At 40.0% G+C, this 15,811-nt stretch overlaps 2 protein-coding genes across 3 annotated transcripts in view; both read right to left on the bottom strand.

The window, feature by feature from the left end:
• Positions 1 to 174: 174 nt before the first annotated feature.
• Positions 175 to 7,205, bottom strand: fkbp8 (FKBP prolyl isomerase 8). Its single transcript, XM_071487564.1, has 9 exons — positions 7,065 to 7,205; positions 6,208 to 6,478; positions 5,793 to 5,962; positions 5,535 to 5,623; positions 5,083 to 5,303; positions 4,639 to 4,811; positions 4,477 to 4,554; positions 2,017 to 2,163; positions 175 to 1,742 (listed from the first exon to the last, which is right to left on the bottom strand). Exons 2-9 carry the CDS (start codon positions 6,464 to 6,466, stop codon positions 1,656 to 1,658), a joined length of 1,224 nt encoding a protein of 407 aa, XP_071343665.1. The 5' UTR covers positions 6,467 to 6,478; positions 7,065 to 7,205; the 3' UTR covers positions 175 to 1,655.
• Positions 7,206 to 7,851: 646 nt separating this feature from the next.
• ssbp4 (single stranded DNA binding protein 4) overlaps positions 7,852 to 15,811 on the bottom strand; it is an 83,087-nt gene continuing 75,127 nt past the window's right edge. The window contains exons 13-17 of one of the 2 annotated variants that reach the window (XM_071487566.1): positions 15,122 to 15,192; positions 14,876 to 14,954; positions 14,405 to 14,433; positions 14,216 to 14,317; positions 7,852 to 11,158 (exon numbers count right to left, since the gene is read on the bottom strand). In XM_071487566.1, the coding sequence (XP_071343667.1) occupies positions 11,129 to 11,158; positions 14,216 to 14,317; positions 14,405 to 14,433; positions 14,876 to 14,954; positions 15,122 to 15,192 (311 nt within the window). In that variant the 3' untranslated portion in view covers positions 7,852 to 11,128. The remainder of the gene's footprint in view (positions 11,159 to 14,215; positions 14,318 to 14,404; positions 14,434 to 14,875; positions 14,955 to 15,121; positions 15,193 to 15,811) is intronic. The other variant, XM_071487565.1, reaches the window with a different exon arrangement.

Below are 15,811 nucleotides of genomic sequence, written 5' to 3' on the forward strand. Positions count from 1 at the left end.
CTGATATTTAAGTTTTATTAAGCATAAATGCTGAAAGCACACTGTAATAACCAGTGGGCCATGAACACAACATAAAATCAGACCAGAGCTGGAAATAGTTGAAAATCACTTGTTACTGCTGGTTGTGAGATATACTGGCAGAAATTGTAACACGATTAAAAAAGGAGACCATAGTTTGATAAGAGACAACTTTTATTCTGATGAATATAAAATTAATAAATGCAGGGAATGCCAGGAATTTTTGTGATCATTTCATTCATCATCCAGTTTAAACAACTTTTGGCTCTGACAACAGACTACTCTTGAGAAGCCGTGTCACAAAAAACAAGAGAACAAAAAAAGTGTAATAAATAAACACCTGACAGAGAATCATTTGAGGAAAACTTCACAGGCAAAACATGTAGGAGAGAAAGAAAAAACACACAAGCAATGTTGTACTTGAAGGGTCTTCCCTCAATATTTGGTCTTCATAAAAGATTGTAGCGTACTTGACTGGAATTGGATAAAAATAAATTCTCCTTCAACACTGTTCATAGCAACATCACTGAGAAACTTCATGTACCATTCTCTGCCCATTTTAAGGTAAAAACTATATCTCTACCAAAATAAAATGAGTGATTTATGGAATGCTGAACAGAAAATACAGCTGATGCTTTTATGTACAAATACACAAGTGACCAAGAGTATAGATGCATTGAAATCAATCAATCAATACAGCAGTCATGTATATTTATATAGTGCCATTGTTCTTTCTTGGTGACATTGCGTCAGACAGGTGTTCATTCAATTCCATGGTACTTGGTACTGCTGCTTGGTGTGTTTCATTTAACTGTATTAAGTTGTGAGGTCTTTCTGATGTATTTGCTCCTTCATATATGTTAATGAGATGGATACAATTCTAGCAACTAAAGAAAGTCTGTCAACAAAATCTGAAAACTTTAAATAAGTGTTCTATCTTACAGGACTGTTGTCTGGAATTACATTGTATCTGTGTTTCTACTTTTCTGGTCACTCAGTGCATGAGTCTGTAAAAAAGGGTGAGAAAGCTAAAACACAAGGAAGCATGTTGCCAGTGTGTGAATGTCAAAAAATAGAGCATCTGCATTACACCAGTTAACATTAAACATTGTACCATAAAACAAAGTGAAATCACATGTTCTCTCTTGAACAGGAAGTATTCATTTAACTGCACAATCTGTATTTAAAACTATAGCATAAAATAGGACCATATCACAATTAATTTTTATGGGAAAAATATCTTATAAATAGCTTCTACCTATGGCAAGTTATTTTTTTATTTCATTGCTCAAATAATCATTTTCTAACATCAACTACTAAAGACAAAAACAATGGCAGCAAAAAAAAAAAAACAAAAAAAAAAAAAACAGTGTCTGGCAATGTGACAGATATGCATAATCCTACACATTTATTAGGTTGGAAAGACATTTTCCATATGCAAATATTGATGTTTTACTAATTTGTCACATATACTTCTCAAACATAGCAGAGAAAGGAGAGTGACAACTCAAGGGGCAACTGACCGACTGACATTTCCACCCCCTTTGACCAAAGGTCAGAAGGCACTGCAAGATGTGCCTCTGTGGTTAGGCTATCACATTGCAGGGGCTTGGTCAGGCCATCACTACAGACTTGGTTCAGTTTCTAGCAGCTATGACAACGGATAACGCTACACCACCAATGGCTACTGCAGTGGCACCGAATAGCCACTTCCAGCTGAGACCCTGGGGAAATAAAGGAACAAAGAGTGGAGAGAGCATGTTAAGTAGGTTGAATAATGACACAGTGAAAAGCACAAATTAAGTTCATTCATTACCAATGCTCCCTGTTTATTACAACACAAAGGTTCCCTTGAGGATTACATACACATCACTCTAAAAGAAAATGCATGACAGTGCATGAGTATCATGTGATGATGGCCAGATATTCAAGCTGTATTCTAATGCTACATTTTTCACCCTTTTACACATTTGTTTTCTCAGGGAATGACTGTCTCACCCATGAAGACTTGGTCCGGTGTTTCTGTATGCTGCTGCTGCTGCTGCTACTAGTGGGGTTACCCAGCATCTTCTTATACATGGCCTGCTCTGCTCCTCTCTGCTCCGAGTGCTTCTTCACCAGCTTGGAGAGCTCTGCATGGATAGTCTAGAAAGGAGAGACAAGACGAATAGGTGTTGCAGGCTACAGTCCAATACACAAACCCTGCTCTTCTCTACCAACCCCACTATCCCAATATGTAGAAAATAAAGTCCTGATATTGTATTACAACTCAAAACTGAGTTCCTTCTGAATGGGAATTTGTCAGGATGACAGTACTGGTCCAAAAGACAAGCAAAAAATGAAGTCAATCATTTTTCTACAATAAACAAACACTGACATAAATAAATACTGGAATAAATGTTTATGCTGTTCTTTGCTATCTTACAAGAAATCACAGGCTTGCATCACAAAATGTCCACACAATTATTCCAGGATATGGGTTCAGTTATTGCTCCAGCAATTTCTCAGATCTGAGTCACTTCACTGCTCTTAAAGCTGGTGAGTGACTAAGCAAACTGCTAAGCTGCTTTCAGAGACAACAGAAATGATTATGCTTTGAAAATGTGCTTCAAAAAAACTGATGGAGTTATGTTGACTCAAAAGTCATTTGATTGCAGTCTACATGACTTTCAAAGTCATCACAGGACACAACCTGTCTTGTAATCAGTAATCTTGAAACTGTTGTGGTTTGCACACTACTCAATCGATGATCAACAGAGGGTCACAAATTACAAGACCTGTCACCAGGAGGAATCCCCAACCAGTCAGTTTGGTCTCAATACTAATTTTTGTCATGAAAACACTCTTGAGAAGTGACACAGGACATGGCATGACACCATGCACACAGGATTTGGTTTTCTTCCAAAACAGATGTCCGCAAGAAGAGAGCAATCCAAGTTGATTGTACTCTTATATGCAGCGAAAAAACAAAGAAGAAAAATAAGACAATGTCGGTAAGAGAATGGAACAACACTTTCCACCCTTCTGGATTTAGACTCCTCAATGGATCCAGACATTGAGCCTGCTAGATATCTTTCAAGCATCTGTGATGCAGAGTCTTGACTCTGATCTGGGGCTTTTCTCTGTGATCTTCAAAAACAGTCAGCAAATGGAATATCAGGGCTTAAATTATATACTGTGAATTTATCATTAGAGATTGTAGAGTCATTGTGAATGTCTGTATAAGTGTGTACCCTGAAGATTTGTCAAATTCTAATCTACTGCTAAGAGTAAGATGGTGAATTTACTGCACAGTATTTGAGCAGGGCACCCATGGCAAGTTTGCACCAATATTGTGCAATCAGCTTCCCACCAAAATGACAGAAATGACACAACATTGACCTGTTCCTGAGGCAAGGATGAAGTAGGCTAAACAAACATTTACCATCCTGTCCTAACAGCATCTGTGTCTCCAAAAACTGTGCTGAGGCAGTCTGAGGCTGTCTATACCAGAACTGTCAAGTCCGCGCACCATATCAAAAACTAAACAACCACCGACACAATAAATCTCTCCTCATCCATCTGAGTTCAAGATAGAGGGCGTGAACAGCTCAGACCAGTGTAAAAAATGCAGACAGCATGTCTCATCATTGCTGGGAGAAAAGAGAGAGAGAGCGCGTCATCTTGTCACTCCATGATGCCTGCGCCTGTTTAAGACCGCCTCATTGATTATAATGGGAGCATTCTTGTATTGTCACTTAAACACACCCACTGTACTTACTGTTAGAACATGGGGTTATTTAGGGAGTCTTTTCATTATTTCAGCACTAGGAGACAAGTCCATTTTAACATTAAAACAAGAAATCTAGTATCAAATTGGAAATGCGTTGACAAATAGACACAATTGCAATCATACACGATGGTGACAGTTATGAAATGTCAAATCTCTGGCAGTCTCTGGCAGGTTTGCAAAAGATTCTCAACTACACAGAGGCCTATTAATTCAGCAATCCACCTAAAATGTACTATTACAAAATGCATTATATATTTATACTGCATGAAAGTGGTGGCCAGGCCATGTGTTGCTTGACAGATTGGTGTAGGACTGAAGTGGGGGATTCTGGGCATGAGTACATGCCGCTATATCTTACAGCTAATCCAAGAAACCCACGCACTGATCTGAATTCTGTCAAATAGCTTTGTGTAGCCAAAGAACCACATATACCTGACTGCATAAGCAGGAGAACAGGAACTGTGGCTGGGCATTAGATATGGCTGGGTTGCAGGGCAAACCTATTTACAGCAACAACATGAAAACAGATCCTCTGAAATGATGAATCAGCAGTCCACCTGACCTTGCACTACAAAACTAAGTGATATGATATTTTACCCTACAGCACCATCTGCTGGTCATAACTGCAATTTCTCCATTCGAAATCTGTGTTTTACCAAAAATCGACAAGAGGAGACCTAAAGTACCTTGTTGCTTGGTTCCAACTTCAGTGCCTTCCTCAAAGTTTGAATGGCTTCTGTGTATTCACCTTGCAAGGCCAATACCTTGAATGAAAATACACAATTATAAGTGAATTAAACAGACAAACAAAAAAGAAAGTGGGCAGAAAGAAGATGAACAACATGTACCTTGCCCATGCGGAAAAGTGCTTTTATGTTCTCTGGCTGATGTGCCAGAGCTGAGACACACGATTTAAGAGCTGCATCATAGTGGTCCAGTTTCAGCTGAGAAGCAGCCATGTTGTTCAAACATTTCACTTTCACATCCATCAGCTCATTTTCCTCCTCAGGACTAATGTCAACTGCAGCAGAAGCAACCAACACAACAGAACAAAATAATAAGATTAAAAACAGTAAAAAAGACCACAGATAAACAGAACCTTCAAATTAAATTAAATCATTATACTGTCTATTAGTGCATAAACAGAATGATTGAACATTAGTATGTATGTATGTATGTATGTATGAGGTTTTCCCTGCTTACCATCTACTCCACCTGTTAGGCAGCCACAAAGCCCAAAACACCTACTGTAAACCTTTTACTGAATCCTGATTCCCTGACTTGTGTCTCACCTTTAGAACTAGACTCTGTTATCTGCAGGGCAATGCTGTATGAGTTCACAGCAAAAGCATAGTCCCCGCGCTGATAATGAACGTTGCCCCTCTCTCTCTTCTGGCTCGCAAGGGCAATCTTTTCTGCAGGGGGCAGCAGCTCCAGATCTGGAGCATCAGTAGCTTCTAGCAGTTCCACTTCAAGGGACAGCTCAGCATTGGGGGGGACCTCAGGTTGAAAACTGGCAAGGGAAAGAAACAAAGTCAATTTCAGGAAATAATGTGGAGAGAGACATCAATCACTGGATTACACACAAGGAATTTCAAGTGTCATATATCCCTGGCAAAAAACAAAGCTTGCCAAACAAGTAAGGCTATGCTATTTTTTTCCAAATTCAAGGAAGTAAACTTACATATCCTTGTGGATTAAATTGAAGCCTTAAAGCCTAGACTAGATTAGTTAGGCTGCTTACCTCCCACGAGTACCATATGCATATTTTGCATCCGTCTGGATGAGAGCCTTCTCTCCCATTTCCATGAGCTGCACTGTGAGATCCAGAGCCTGCAGGTAGAATAATATCACTGCAGCAGGACACCAATATGTACAACATGAGTTATATAACTAGCATAAAGCAAGTCATGCGCAACCTAGATGAAATGTAAAACATCTCTATACATTATTTGCAACCTGAAGAGGAAAAATTCAACTTATGAAATGAAACAGTTTTTACGTGGATAACATCACCGTCTCCCAGAGTGAAAGTGAGGTCAGACTGCTCCTCTACCAGTGCCCCGTCCTTAAGGAAGGTCTTAAGATTAATCTTGACATTCTGCCCTTTCTGCGGCCGACTGTCTCGCCCTTGCCCTGCCTCCAGGACTTTTTTCTTTAGCTGGTCATTACCTTGGGAAATATAAGGATATTTATTGCAGTTAGAACAAATTCTGCTCCAATCAGTTGCCAGTGTCTACGGCGCAATCACAAGTCAGAGGTGTATCAACACCTTGGGAATCTTTGTTGTAGTTTGGGAGAGTGTGTGGATTTGATCAGGCAACAATCCCATTGTCAATATTAACTTTAAAACGTCTGTAACATCTTCTACAGGACTGTACTTTTCTACATGCTACCAAGGTTATTTTGAAACATACCTAAAACATCCAGCCATTCATCAACTTGACCTGGAGGGTCTGGATCTGTGTCTGCATTTATCTTGTCAGACTCATCTGAGTTTTTCCCCTTCCCTCCCCCGGCATCTTCCAGAGGAGGGGGGTCGTCGTCAATGTCCTCATCATCTAAAACCTCAAAGTCCTCCCCACTGTCCAACAACGAGGTTCGTCCATTCTTCTTTGCTGATGGCGCACTGTCATGGATATCAGAGACGTCCATACTCTCCTCTTTTTCAGTCATTTGCGGAATACTCTGAGAAAGAAGGTTATCAACTTAAAAAATGTGCAACTTTACAATATTCAAGTTACAGAATTGACGCCTTTAACTGAATGTCCCAAAACCGGAGTCCAAATTAAAATGCAATCGCTGTTTTTAAACTTACCCGCTGGTATATCATACATTTTATTACGGTGCTAACACCGCATCTACGATATATGTAGAGTGCATACCTTCCCTCAGAAACCACCCAGGACTGAGTCGATTATTATCATCAGTTAGCAAAATCTGAAACATGATTACAACTACAACTCACCTGTGTAGTGTTTTGCTACAACAGTATATTTTGATGAACAGTAGTCAAGCTAGTCTCACGTTTCCAGAAGTTTCTGACAAGTTATCCTGCTGCTAGCTCCTCAAGCGGCTAACAGGCTGCTGCTAACATACTTGACGATAGCAAACTAGCATTAGCTGTAATCTGACTGGGTATCTAGCTAGCTAATATTAGTGACAATTAAGTGACTGTTTTGTCTTGTTTTGCAATAAACCACTGCTTATATCGAGTTCAGAGTGAGTCAGTCACGTATGATAATTCATTTTAACAGAATAAACTGAAGCTTACCTAAAAACACGAGTTGTTTATGCGGAGGCTTGTTTTGGTCCTGGACAATCTCCCCTCCAGCTCACAGTGGCGAAGTCAGTTTGCCGTTGGGAAACACGGGGCCAGTGGCGCCTGCGTGCCGTGCTGCATAAACGACGTCAAACTGACTTCGTCGTGGTCTCTACCTCATCACAACAAGCTGCTTCCTGTTAACCTTGAGCTCCTGTACCGCTATTGGACCTTTTCATGCATGTTAATGTTTATCCTCAAGGGGATCGCAAACCAGTTTTTGATAATGATACAATACGTGATCTCTTAACTTACCCTCTTTCCAAAGAGGCCTATACAAATATTTATTAATGGCGATTTATAATTCAGAAATAGACAAATATAACAGAATTTTCTTTCTTAAGATAAAAGCACCTTTAAGTTGAACCATTGCCAAATAAAAAGCCTTTAATTGCTATTTATTCCCATAAAGGACGCTATTGGCAATGACTTAGCTCCTGAATGTACACAGCAGGACCTCACAATGAACAGTTTTCTGCTGTCTATTGGTAGAACTTTAACTATAAAAAATAGTTTCAGATAGCCTGAATCAAACACGTTGATGATATATCTTTTTGAAAGGTATGTGCACAGGTAAAGTCCAAAAACCAATGCTCATGATAGGGCAGTTAAACCAGGGCCTTTCAAGCATGTAGGCGCAGCAGGTCTAGAGGTCCTTTCCTGCATTGTGTGCAACTTCCCTTTGTGTGTAAGATACCGGTTAAAATGAGAGCTCAGAGGAAGAGATTCAAACAACAAGGAAAAATCAAATGACATTTATTATTGATGCATTGTTTCTTTTTTGATAAGCAAATTATCTGTTTTTCTTTCAGTCTAAAGAAACTTTACAATATAAAGAAACATACAAAGAACATCTTTATTACCTACACAAGACACCTAAGTCCCTAAGACAAGATTCTGAACTATCCTACCATGAAATACAAAGCAAACCCAAGAGACAGACTGCTTCATATTGAATACTGCCGTGTCATCAGAAAGGACCATGAACAGTACAGGAGAATCATTTATATCCCCTTCCCTTGAATCCCCACCCCTCCCCAACTCAACATAACCACCCCACCCAACCAGCAAATCTTCCTAATGGTACAGTATTATACATCACAATAGAAGTACAGAGATGGCCAACGATCGATATACACAGAGGACTGAGAGAGGATCAGTGAGAGAGCTTGAATCTATACAAAGCTATTAAAGGAGCGAATAGCAAAGGACACAGTTTTTCCCCATAAGTATTACTTTTTATCTATTCTTAATTTAAAACAAGGTTCTCTTAAGTATTTTTCCTTTTTAAAAGTTTTCTTAAATTGATAAAAATCCTTCATATTAAAAACTGCAATATGAGGTCACATGTTTTTTTGTGAGAAGATGCCCTTTAAAAAAATGATTCAGATGCTGATTATTCACAGCCAATAGTGACATTTATCTGAAGCATATGGAGACAAGGGCAGAGTGAGGACGCCACAGCTCATTTGCTTCTCTCTGTCCTGTCCTCTCTCTGTCCTACCCTCCCCACCATACAAGTCTTTAGCATACAGTCTGCATTTATTGTGTTACTGTGTTCTATACATTTTTATGGAAATTTAGCCACATGAGCCAAATAGTCTGCGCATCCTTTCTCTATGAAAAACATGGACAGTTTTATTTATAATTTACTTTCAGCTGTATTCATTGGTAGTGACTGACATATCAAAACATGTCAATGATATCAAAATGCATTATACAGTATTTACAAAAAAGGAAATTAAAAGAAAAAGGGGGTGAAGATAAGGGGGGGGGGGGGGGGGGGGGTGAGGGATGGGATTGGAGGAAAGAAGGGAGGTGTGTGTCATATTGAAGAAACACTGGAAAGACTGTTTCCCAGGCCACTGACAGCCAAATCCTGGAGATGTCCCTGTTCAACTCAGGGTACAATCTGTTCACACTGATATCAGAAAATTGATAAGTACATCACCATCACCCATAGAGGCTACAATTGTTGTTTAGTTATTGTTGGTTTGAACACAGCCATGACACAAGTGCTGCAGTATGATGCAAGAGATAATGAGAGATAATTTATCCCTTTGAAACAGTGAGTTAATCGGGTCAAGAGTACATAACACACAGAAAGAAACAAATTAAATGGTGTAAAATGTGAACTATGATTTTCTTTGTGTGCAGATTCTATGGGCTTTATGGGCTTCGATTTTTTCTCAGTTGATACATTTCAAATAAAAACAATCTGCTGAAAACAATCCACAAAAATTGAAATACATCCATTACAAAAGTATCCGATTATTGTTCCTCTTCTTTAGACTGACGTGGCTGCATGGTCTGTTAACCCCAAAGTACATCACTCTACTCCCATCATCAGCGCTGCTGCAGCCACCCAACACTCTGGATCCATTATCCCATACATGAGGGACTCGCTGAGGCAACTGGTCGATGGGAGCTCAGAGGAGACAGTTATTTAGCCTGTCTTGTCTGGGTTAAGAAAGTAGATCATACAGGATCTGTGAGTTCAACCCAGACTCAAAGCATGAAAGCAGGCTTCACGAGCATATCAGAGGTCCCAATGTCTCCCCCAGTCGAACAAAGAAGGAGACATTGGGGAGAGACTAGAATGAGTCCTGGGTGGAAAACAGTGCCACTAAAGAGTCCACAGTAAGGCTGAAATCAAACAAAGTGATGAAGGGGAAGGAACCACATTTTAGGATTCACAGACAACTTGTAAATAACTAATAATAAAACAACCACAATACAAGCTAAATATGTTGTATTTACAGACAGACAAGACCAAATCTGTAGAGGAGACGAAAGGATCCACAAAATGCTCTCTGTTGTCTCTGTCTGTTACTGAATGAGAACTGGCACCTGTCCTGACAATCATGTCAGGATTTCATCAGAGCCATTTTCTTGCAGTAAAAGCAGAGTAAAAGGGTGTTTATTAAGACAAGATAGCTAGACATCCGACCATTCAGGTGCTTCAGCAGACCCTTTGTACCAGAAAACAGCAATGCTCTGAGATAGATTCTGTTGTGACTATATGGATACAGTAGTTTCAGCTGAGATACCAACACCTCGGCATAAACTACTTCATTAGGTGAAGATAATCAATTATTCCAATCTCTCTTAGTTTATGGAAATGGTGCTACAAAGATTTAGAAGGCAAAGACACAGGCTACAAGTTCAGAAGAAGTTTCAAGGAGAGGTATGTGAAGTGAGACCGACTGTGACAAAAACAAAACAAACAACAAATAACCTAAAATCATGTAAACAGAAAATCATTGTGCATTTTTCGAGTGTGTGCTTATTCTGTCATTGTTGATGCTGCTGCTGAGATAAAAATGTGCCCTTTACAGGAAATCATAACTACATTAGTAGAATATTATCAATTATGAAAATTATAACAATAATATTATCATCAACAACAAAAAATACAAACATTTAATGAAAACCATTCTTGCCCTAAAATAACATCATCAGTTCTTTTTTTTAATATATCGTTCCTGCCACAGGAGTTTTTGAATAAGGGTTTTCAGCCCTCCCCCGTCAGTTAACTACTTGCGTGCCCTCATAAGTTATGATCAGCATGATATTATGGAGTGGTGGCAGATGCAAGTGGGCATCTTGATTGGACTGAAATCCACCCATAGGGACAGGTTTCTGGGTTTGGGAGAGACAGGCTTGGAGCAGGTTCAGGCTCTCACTGTCCTAGGGCCCTTGTTGGTGCCTGGCAGGCGAGGAGAAGCGGATAGGAGACCTTTCCTGTTGCTTGGAGGCCGTTTCATGTTCTTACACCCATTTTGCAGGCATTGGGATGGGGGGCCTTGAGGGGAGTCCTGCTTTCCAGGGGTATCCTCAGGTGCTGTGTGGCACAGCACACCGTCCACGAGGAAGAGGAGGTAGGGAGGGAGGACAGAGGGAGGGAGGGAGGAAGGTAATGCAAGATGCAACCGGGCGGATGGAAGGGGGAGATTGGGATAAGGGGAGATGAAAGAGAAATAAAATAAAATAAAAGATAAAATAAAATAAAAAAATCACACACTCATCGTCATGTTGGGTGAATACTGTAAAGAGAGAAAAAACAGAGGGAGGGGAGAAAAGATAAGCCAAAACTATATTAAACCTCTTATACTACCCAGTTCAAGATGAAAGCAATACAACTAGCTAAACTAAATGCCATGTCCAGTACACCAGCCTTTTGCAGCGAACATTACACTAAACAACTAACCCTTTCTAATTAACTTCTTACGTCAGTAAACCAGCAGCAAGCAGAGCAGAGTCCAGCCCAAGGAGAAAATGTTAGGGAATTTCAGATCACAGTCAGGATACTGTAGCAAAATGTAGTTGTCAGTCTCATATTAATCACTATATGACAATCTCTTCATGCATTTGAGAAAGCATATTATGTGGTTCTCTTCCATGCTGTTGTGCATGCTGTGTTTCAAAGTTAGGTAAAGCTGGGAACACAGGGCACGATATACAGGACTAATAATGAAGCTCAATTCAGCCATGGGTGTTGATTTCAAGATGGTACAAAGTTTATGGTAGAGGGTGCAAAATAGAGCAGGGGCGGGTTTCACATTTCAGACCGTCGCATTAGGTCAGTCTTAGTGTTGCTCTTAGATTAGTCTAATGCAAGTTAGACAGTTTCACAAAAATGAAGACTTATTTCAAGCCTAAAATGTTCACCTTGCTACCTCAATGGTTTTCATGGTAACAGTCAGAGACATCTGCTGACCAGTGGCTCCAAATGACAAAAAACAAAACAAAACGTGGCTCACTATTTGTGGTTTTCTAGCAATGTAATGAAAGGTAGAGTTCTTAGAAAGTGTGGTAACCTGTTGACAAAACACATCAGTTGTTTTCATTGCGCGATTGCTGAGTCAGCTACAGTGTATTCAGAAAGTGTTCAGACCCCTTCAATTTTTCCACCTTTTGTTATGTTGCAGCAAATAAAGAAAATCCTTTTCCCTTCATCAATCTACATTTATTGCCCCATAACGATAAGGTGAAAACAACATTTTTTCAGAAGTTTTTGCCAATTTATTAAAAAGGAGAAACTGAAATATCACATTGACATAAGTATTCAGACCCTTTACCCAGTACTCAGTTGAAGCATCTTTGGCAGCGACAAGCTTTGCACACCTGGATTTGGGGATTTTCTGCCAGTTTTCTCTAGAGATCAAAACTTTGTCAGGTTGGATGGGGAATGTTGGTGGACAGCCATTTTCAGGTCTCTCCAGAGATGTCTGGTTGAGTTCAAGTCTGGTCCGGGCTGGGCCACTCAAGGATATTCACAGATTCGTCCCTCAGCCACTCCTGCTTTGTCTTAACTGCATGTTTAGGGTCATTGATCTGTTGGAAGGTGAACCTTCGGCCCAGTCTGAGGTCCTAAATCCTCTGGATCGGGTATTTACTGAGGATATCTTTGTACTTTGTTCTGTTCAGCTTTCCCTCAACCCTGACCAGCCTCCCTACCACCACCATGCTTCATTGCTGAATTGGCACTGAGCAGGTCATGAGTGTAGCCTGGTCAAATACTTCAATTTTGGTTTAATCAATCATATTCCTCAGAGTCTCAGAGTTCTTTAGGTGCTTTTTTTTTTACCCCAAGCAGCTTTGATGTGTCTTCACTGAGGTGAAGCTTCCGTCTGGCCACTCTAACATTAAGCCCAGATCGGTGGAGTGCTACAGTGATGGTAGTCCTTCTGGAAGTTTCCTATCTCTACACACGATCTCTGAAGTTCACCTTTTGAACCAAGGTCCTTCTCCCCTGATTGCTCAGTTTAGTCAGGTAGCCAGCTCTAGGAAGAGTCCTGCTTGCTCCAAATTTCTTCCATTTAAGAATCATGGAGGCCTCTGTGCTGTTGGGAACCTTCAATGCAGCAGAAATGTTTTTATAGCCTTCTCCAGATTTGTGCCTTGACACAATCCTGTCTGCACTCTGCAGGCAGTTCTTCACCTCATGGCTTGGTTTTCTCTCTGCATTGTCAACTGTGAACTTTATGTAGACAGGTGTGTGCCTTTCCAAATCATGTCCAATCAATTGAATTGACCACAGTCCCAAATTTGGCTATAATGTCCCAATAGAGAATCTACCTCCACTTGAAGAATGCTTATTACACTTTTATCCTTGTTGCAAGTGAATGACAGAGACAAACAGTCACACATCTGTTTGTGGGCTGCACTGTTGTCAGTGCACAGCGCCTGGTGCTAAAATAGATCTCCGTCATGGCAGTAACCGTTACCCACAGAATCACTTCCTCTGTAGCAATTTTGCTTTCAAAAAAGTGCACGGAAGTGTTTTTTTAAATTTATTTCAAAAGGTTCTGTTGCTTGCTTGACAGACCTCTGAAATAGTGGACATACGATGTGTGATATGAAAAAAATTACACCAGTTCAGTAACTGTAACAGTAACAGTTCTGTGACTGTGGGCCTCAGTGCCACACATGTGAACAATAACAAGGCAAATTCTAGTTGCATTTCTATCGATCAATTTTTAAAATTAGCCTTTGATTATCTTCTCTTCTGCCACCTAATGGATCAGAAAAAAACTGGCCAAATGCCAAACTTACTTGCTGCCCCTGAGGCATTGAGTGCAAATTGATGAGGGGAAAAAAGATTTTTTTTATGTTAGCATAAGGCTGCAACATAACAAAATGTGAAAAAAATTAAGATGTCTGAATAATTTCTGAATACAGTGTCTTCATGTCTTCATTTACCAAGAATAAATGGCAAATCGGTCTTAGTTGAGATAGTCAGGGACCAGATTTTAGATTTTGGATGTCCGTCTGAAGTCTGTTAGTTTGATCTACCACAGTCAAAGTCTATTTTTGTGAAACCAGACCTGGGTCACCGCAGACAGTTGGCACACAGAGTCACACAGAGTGTGCAGAACTGAGGTGGTGCCATCACAGTTGTATCGTGTAAACTGATTTTCTGTGACATCTGAATGTGATCCTGCTGTTTGATAACAGTGGAGATTTGTGCAGATATGACTAATCTGCGGAAGTAAGGGAGTAAATACTCTATGCGACTCTATTCCTTGTTACAGTCATACAGGATTTTTTAAAATAGTCCTCTAGTTTGTTCCCAGCTTATAAGGTGTGTTGGTACTCACACTTTCACTTTGGAATGGGTTTAAAAAGTTGCCTGCCATCTCGCCGTCGTCCCGTGGAGTGCCGGGGGGATTGTTCATGCCTGCCATGTTATTGGGAGAATTCTACAATATTGGAAACAAACCAATGAGAATACAGCCTTCATACAGACAGACAAATACATGGGCAGATGGACAGTCAGTCAGTCTTACCTTTGGCAACCCATCCATGTCACCAGAGCCTGTAATTAGAAATTTAAAAAAAGAGAGAAACCTGAATGATTATTATGTAACAGTTCCAATTTTCAGCAGCCTGCTACTAATTAAACATCCCTTCAGGATATCCAGTGCAAGCACAAAACACCCTGATCTCTCACAGGTAATGGTCTTTAATTAAGCTATATGTTTCAGGTACAGATGAGCAACAACTGCACTGGGTTCACTGACCACATCTCACCCATCCACGGGATCAATTGGCCTACTCACTGCCCCACTAATCTGTTTCAGCTTTGATCAATACACAGAGGAGAGAGAACACTTCCTCTACCAGCCATAGGAGGGCAGAGTCTTACTTCTAAAGGCCTCTGTTCATAGAAAGTAACAGGTTTCACTGAATATTCTCAGAGCTCATACCAAGTACCTGCTACACACACTGTGCACTGTGCACTATTGTTAACTACTCACCTAGTGATCCGTTCATATGATGCTGCTCCATAGCACCCATTCCACCCATTGGTCCGTCAGGACCCGGTCCCATTGGGAACTAAAGAAAAATAACCACAACGTATATAAAGATTGTGTATCTTGTTCTTTTTATGCTTGATAATGAATTAGAAATAACCATATAAATAAATTCTGGATGAAATGTAGAAACAATGAAGCTAGGCCTATTTATTATAATTCAAAAATGAACAGAACAATGTTACTCACATTAGGTCTATTTCCACCAGGGCCGATTGGGTTCATCATTGTGTAGATGTTTTCACTTGAGTTTGTTGAATCTATGACAAAAAACAGTTGGATGTTTAAAATCAGAATACTGTAAGACAGTTTGTTCCTCCTAATCAAAGAGAAATACTTATATTATCTCCCTCTGTATCCAATTGGTCTAAAAATGTCAAAAAATAAGGTGGATTTGGGGTATGAAATGGGGTCAGACATGGGAAACAATGAGGTGAGCTATGGCGAAGTCACTGGAGTGGCACTGTTTTTCACTGCATTTGACATTGTTTCAGTTTAATTTTGCCATTTGTACAATACAACGAGCTAAAACCCAGACATATTCTTGTTTCTGTGGTGCAAGAGAAAGATCACCTGGATATTACTTTAAGAGGCAGAACATAATGACAGTATCTGTCAGTCAATCAACTCACTGTTCTCTGCATTGTGCATTAAAAGAGACCCATTATCTGTAATTCCAACAATCAGGAGATTAGACCAAGTTATTCTATGGACACTCTGGCAACGTAGCAACAACCAGTACATGCTGTGTCACTCCTCATGTGTCTGTCCTGAAAAGATTCAGAAGGATGAGATGTCCTTGATCTGGCATTGCAGGCATAAAGTTGTGAGAAAAAGACGGAGAAAGGCAGGAAAAAAAAAGAATAACAAATTGAAAGA

Source organism: Trachinotus anak, unplaced genomic scaffold (assembly GCF_046630095.1).
Source record: "Trachinotus anak isolate AG129_WGS33_773 ecotype Australia unplaced genomic scaffold, CSIRO_AGI_Tana_v1 ptg000010l, whole genome shotgun sequence".
Lineage (NCBI taxonomy): Eukaryota > Metazoa > Chordata > Actinopteri > Carangiformes > Carangidae > Trachinotus > Trachinotus anak.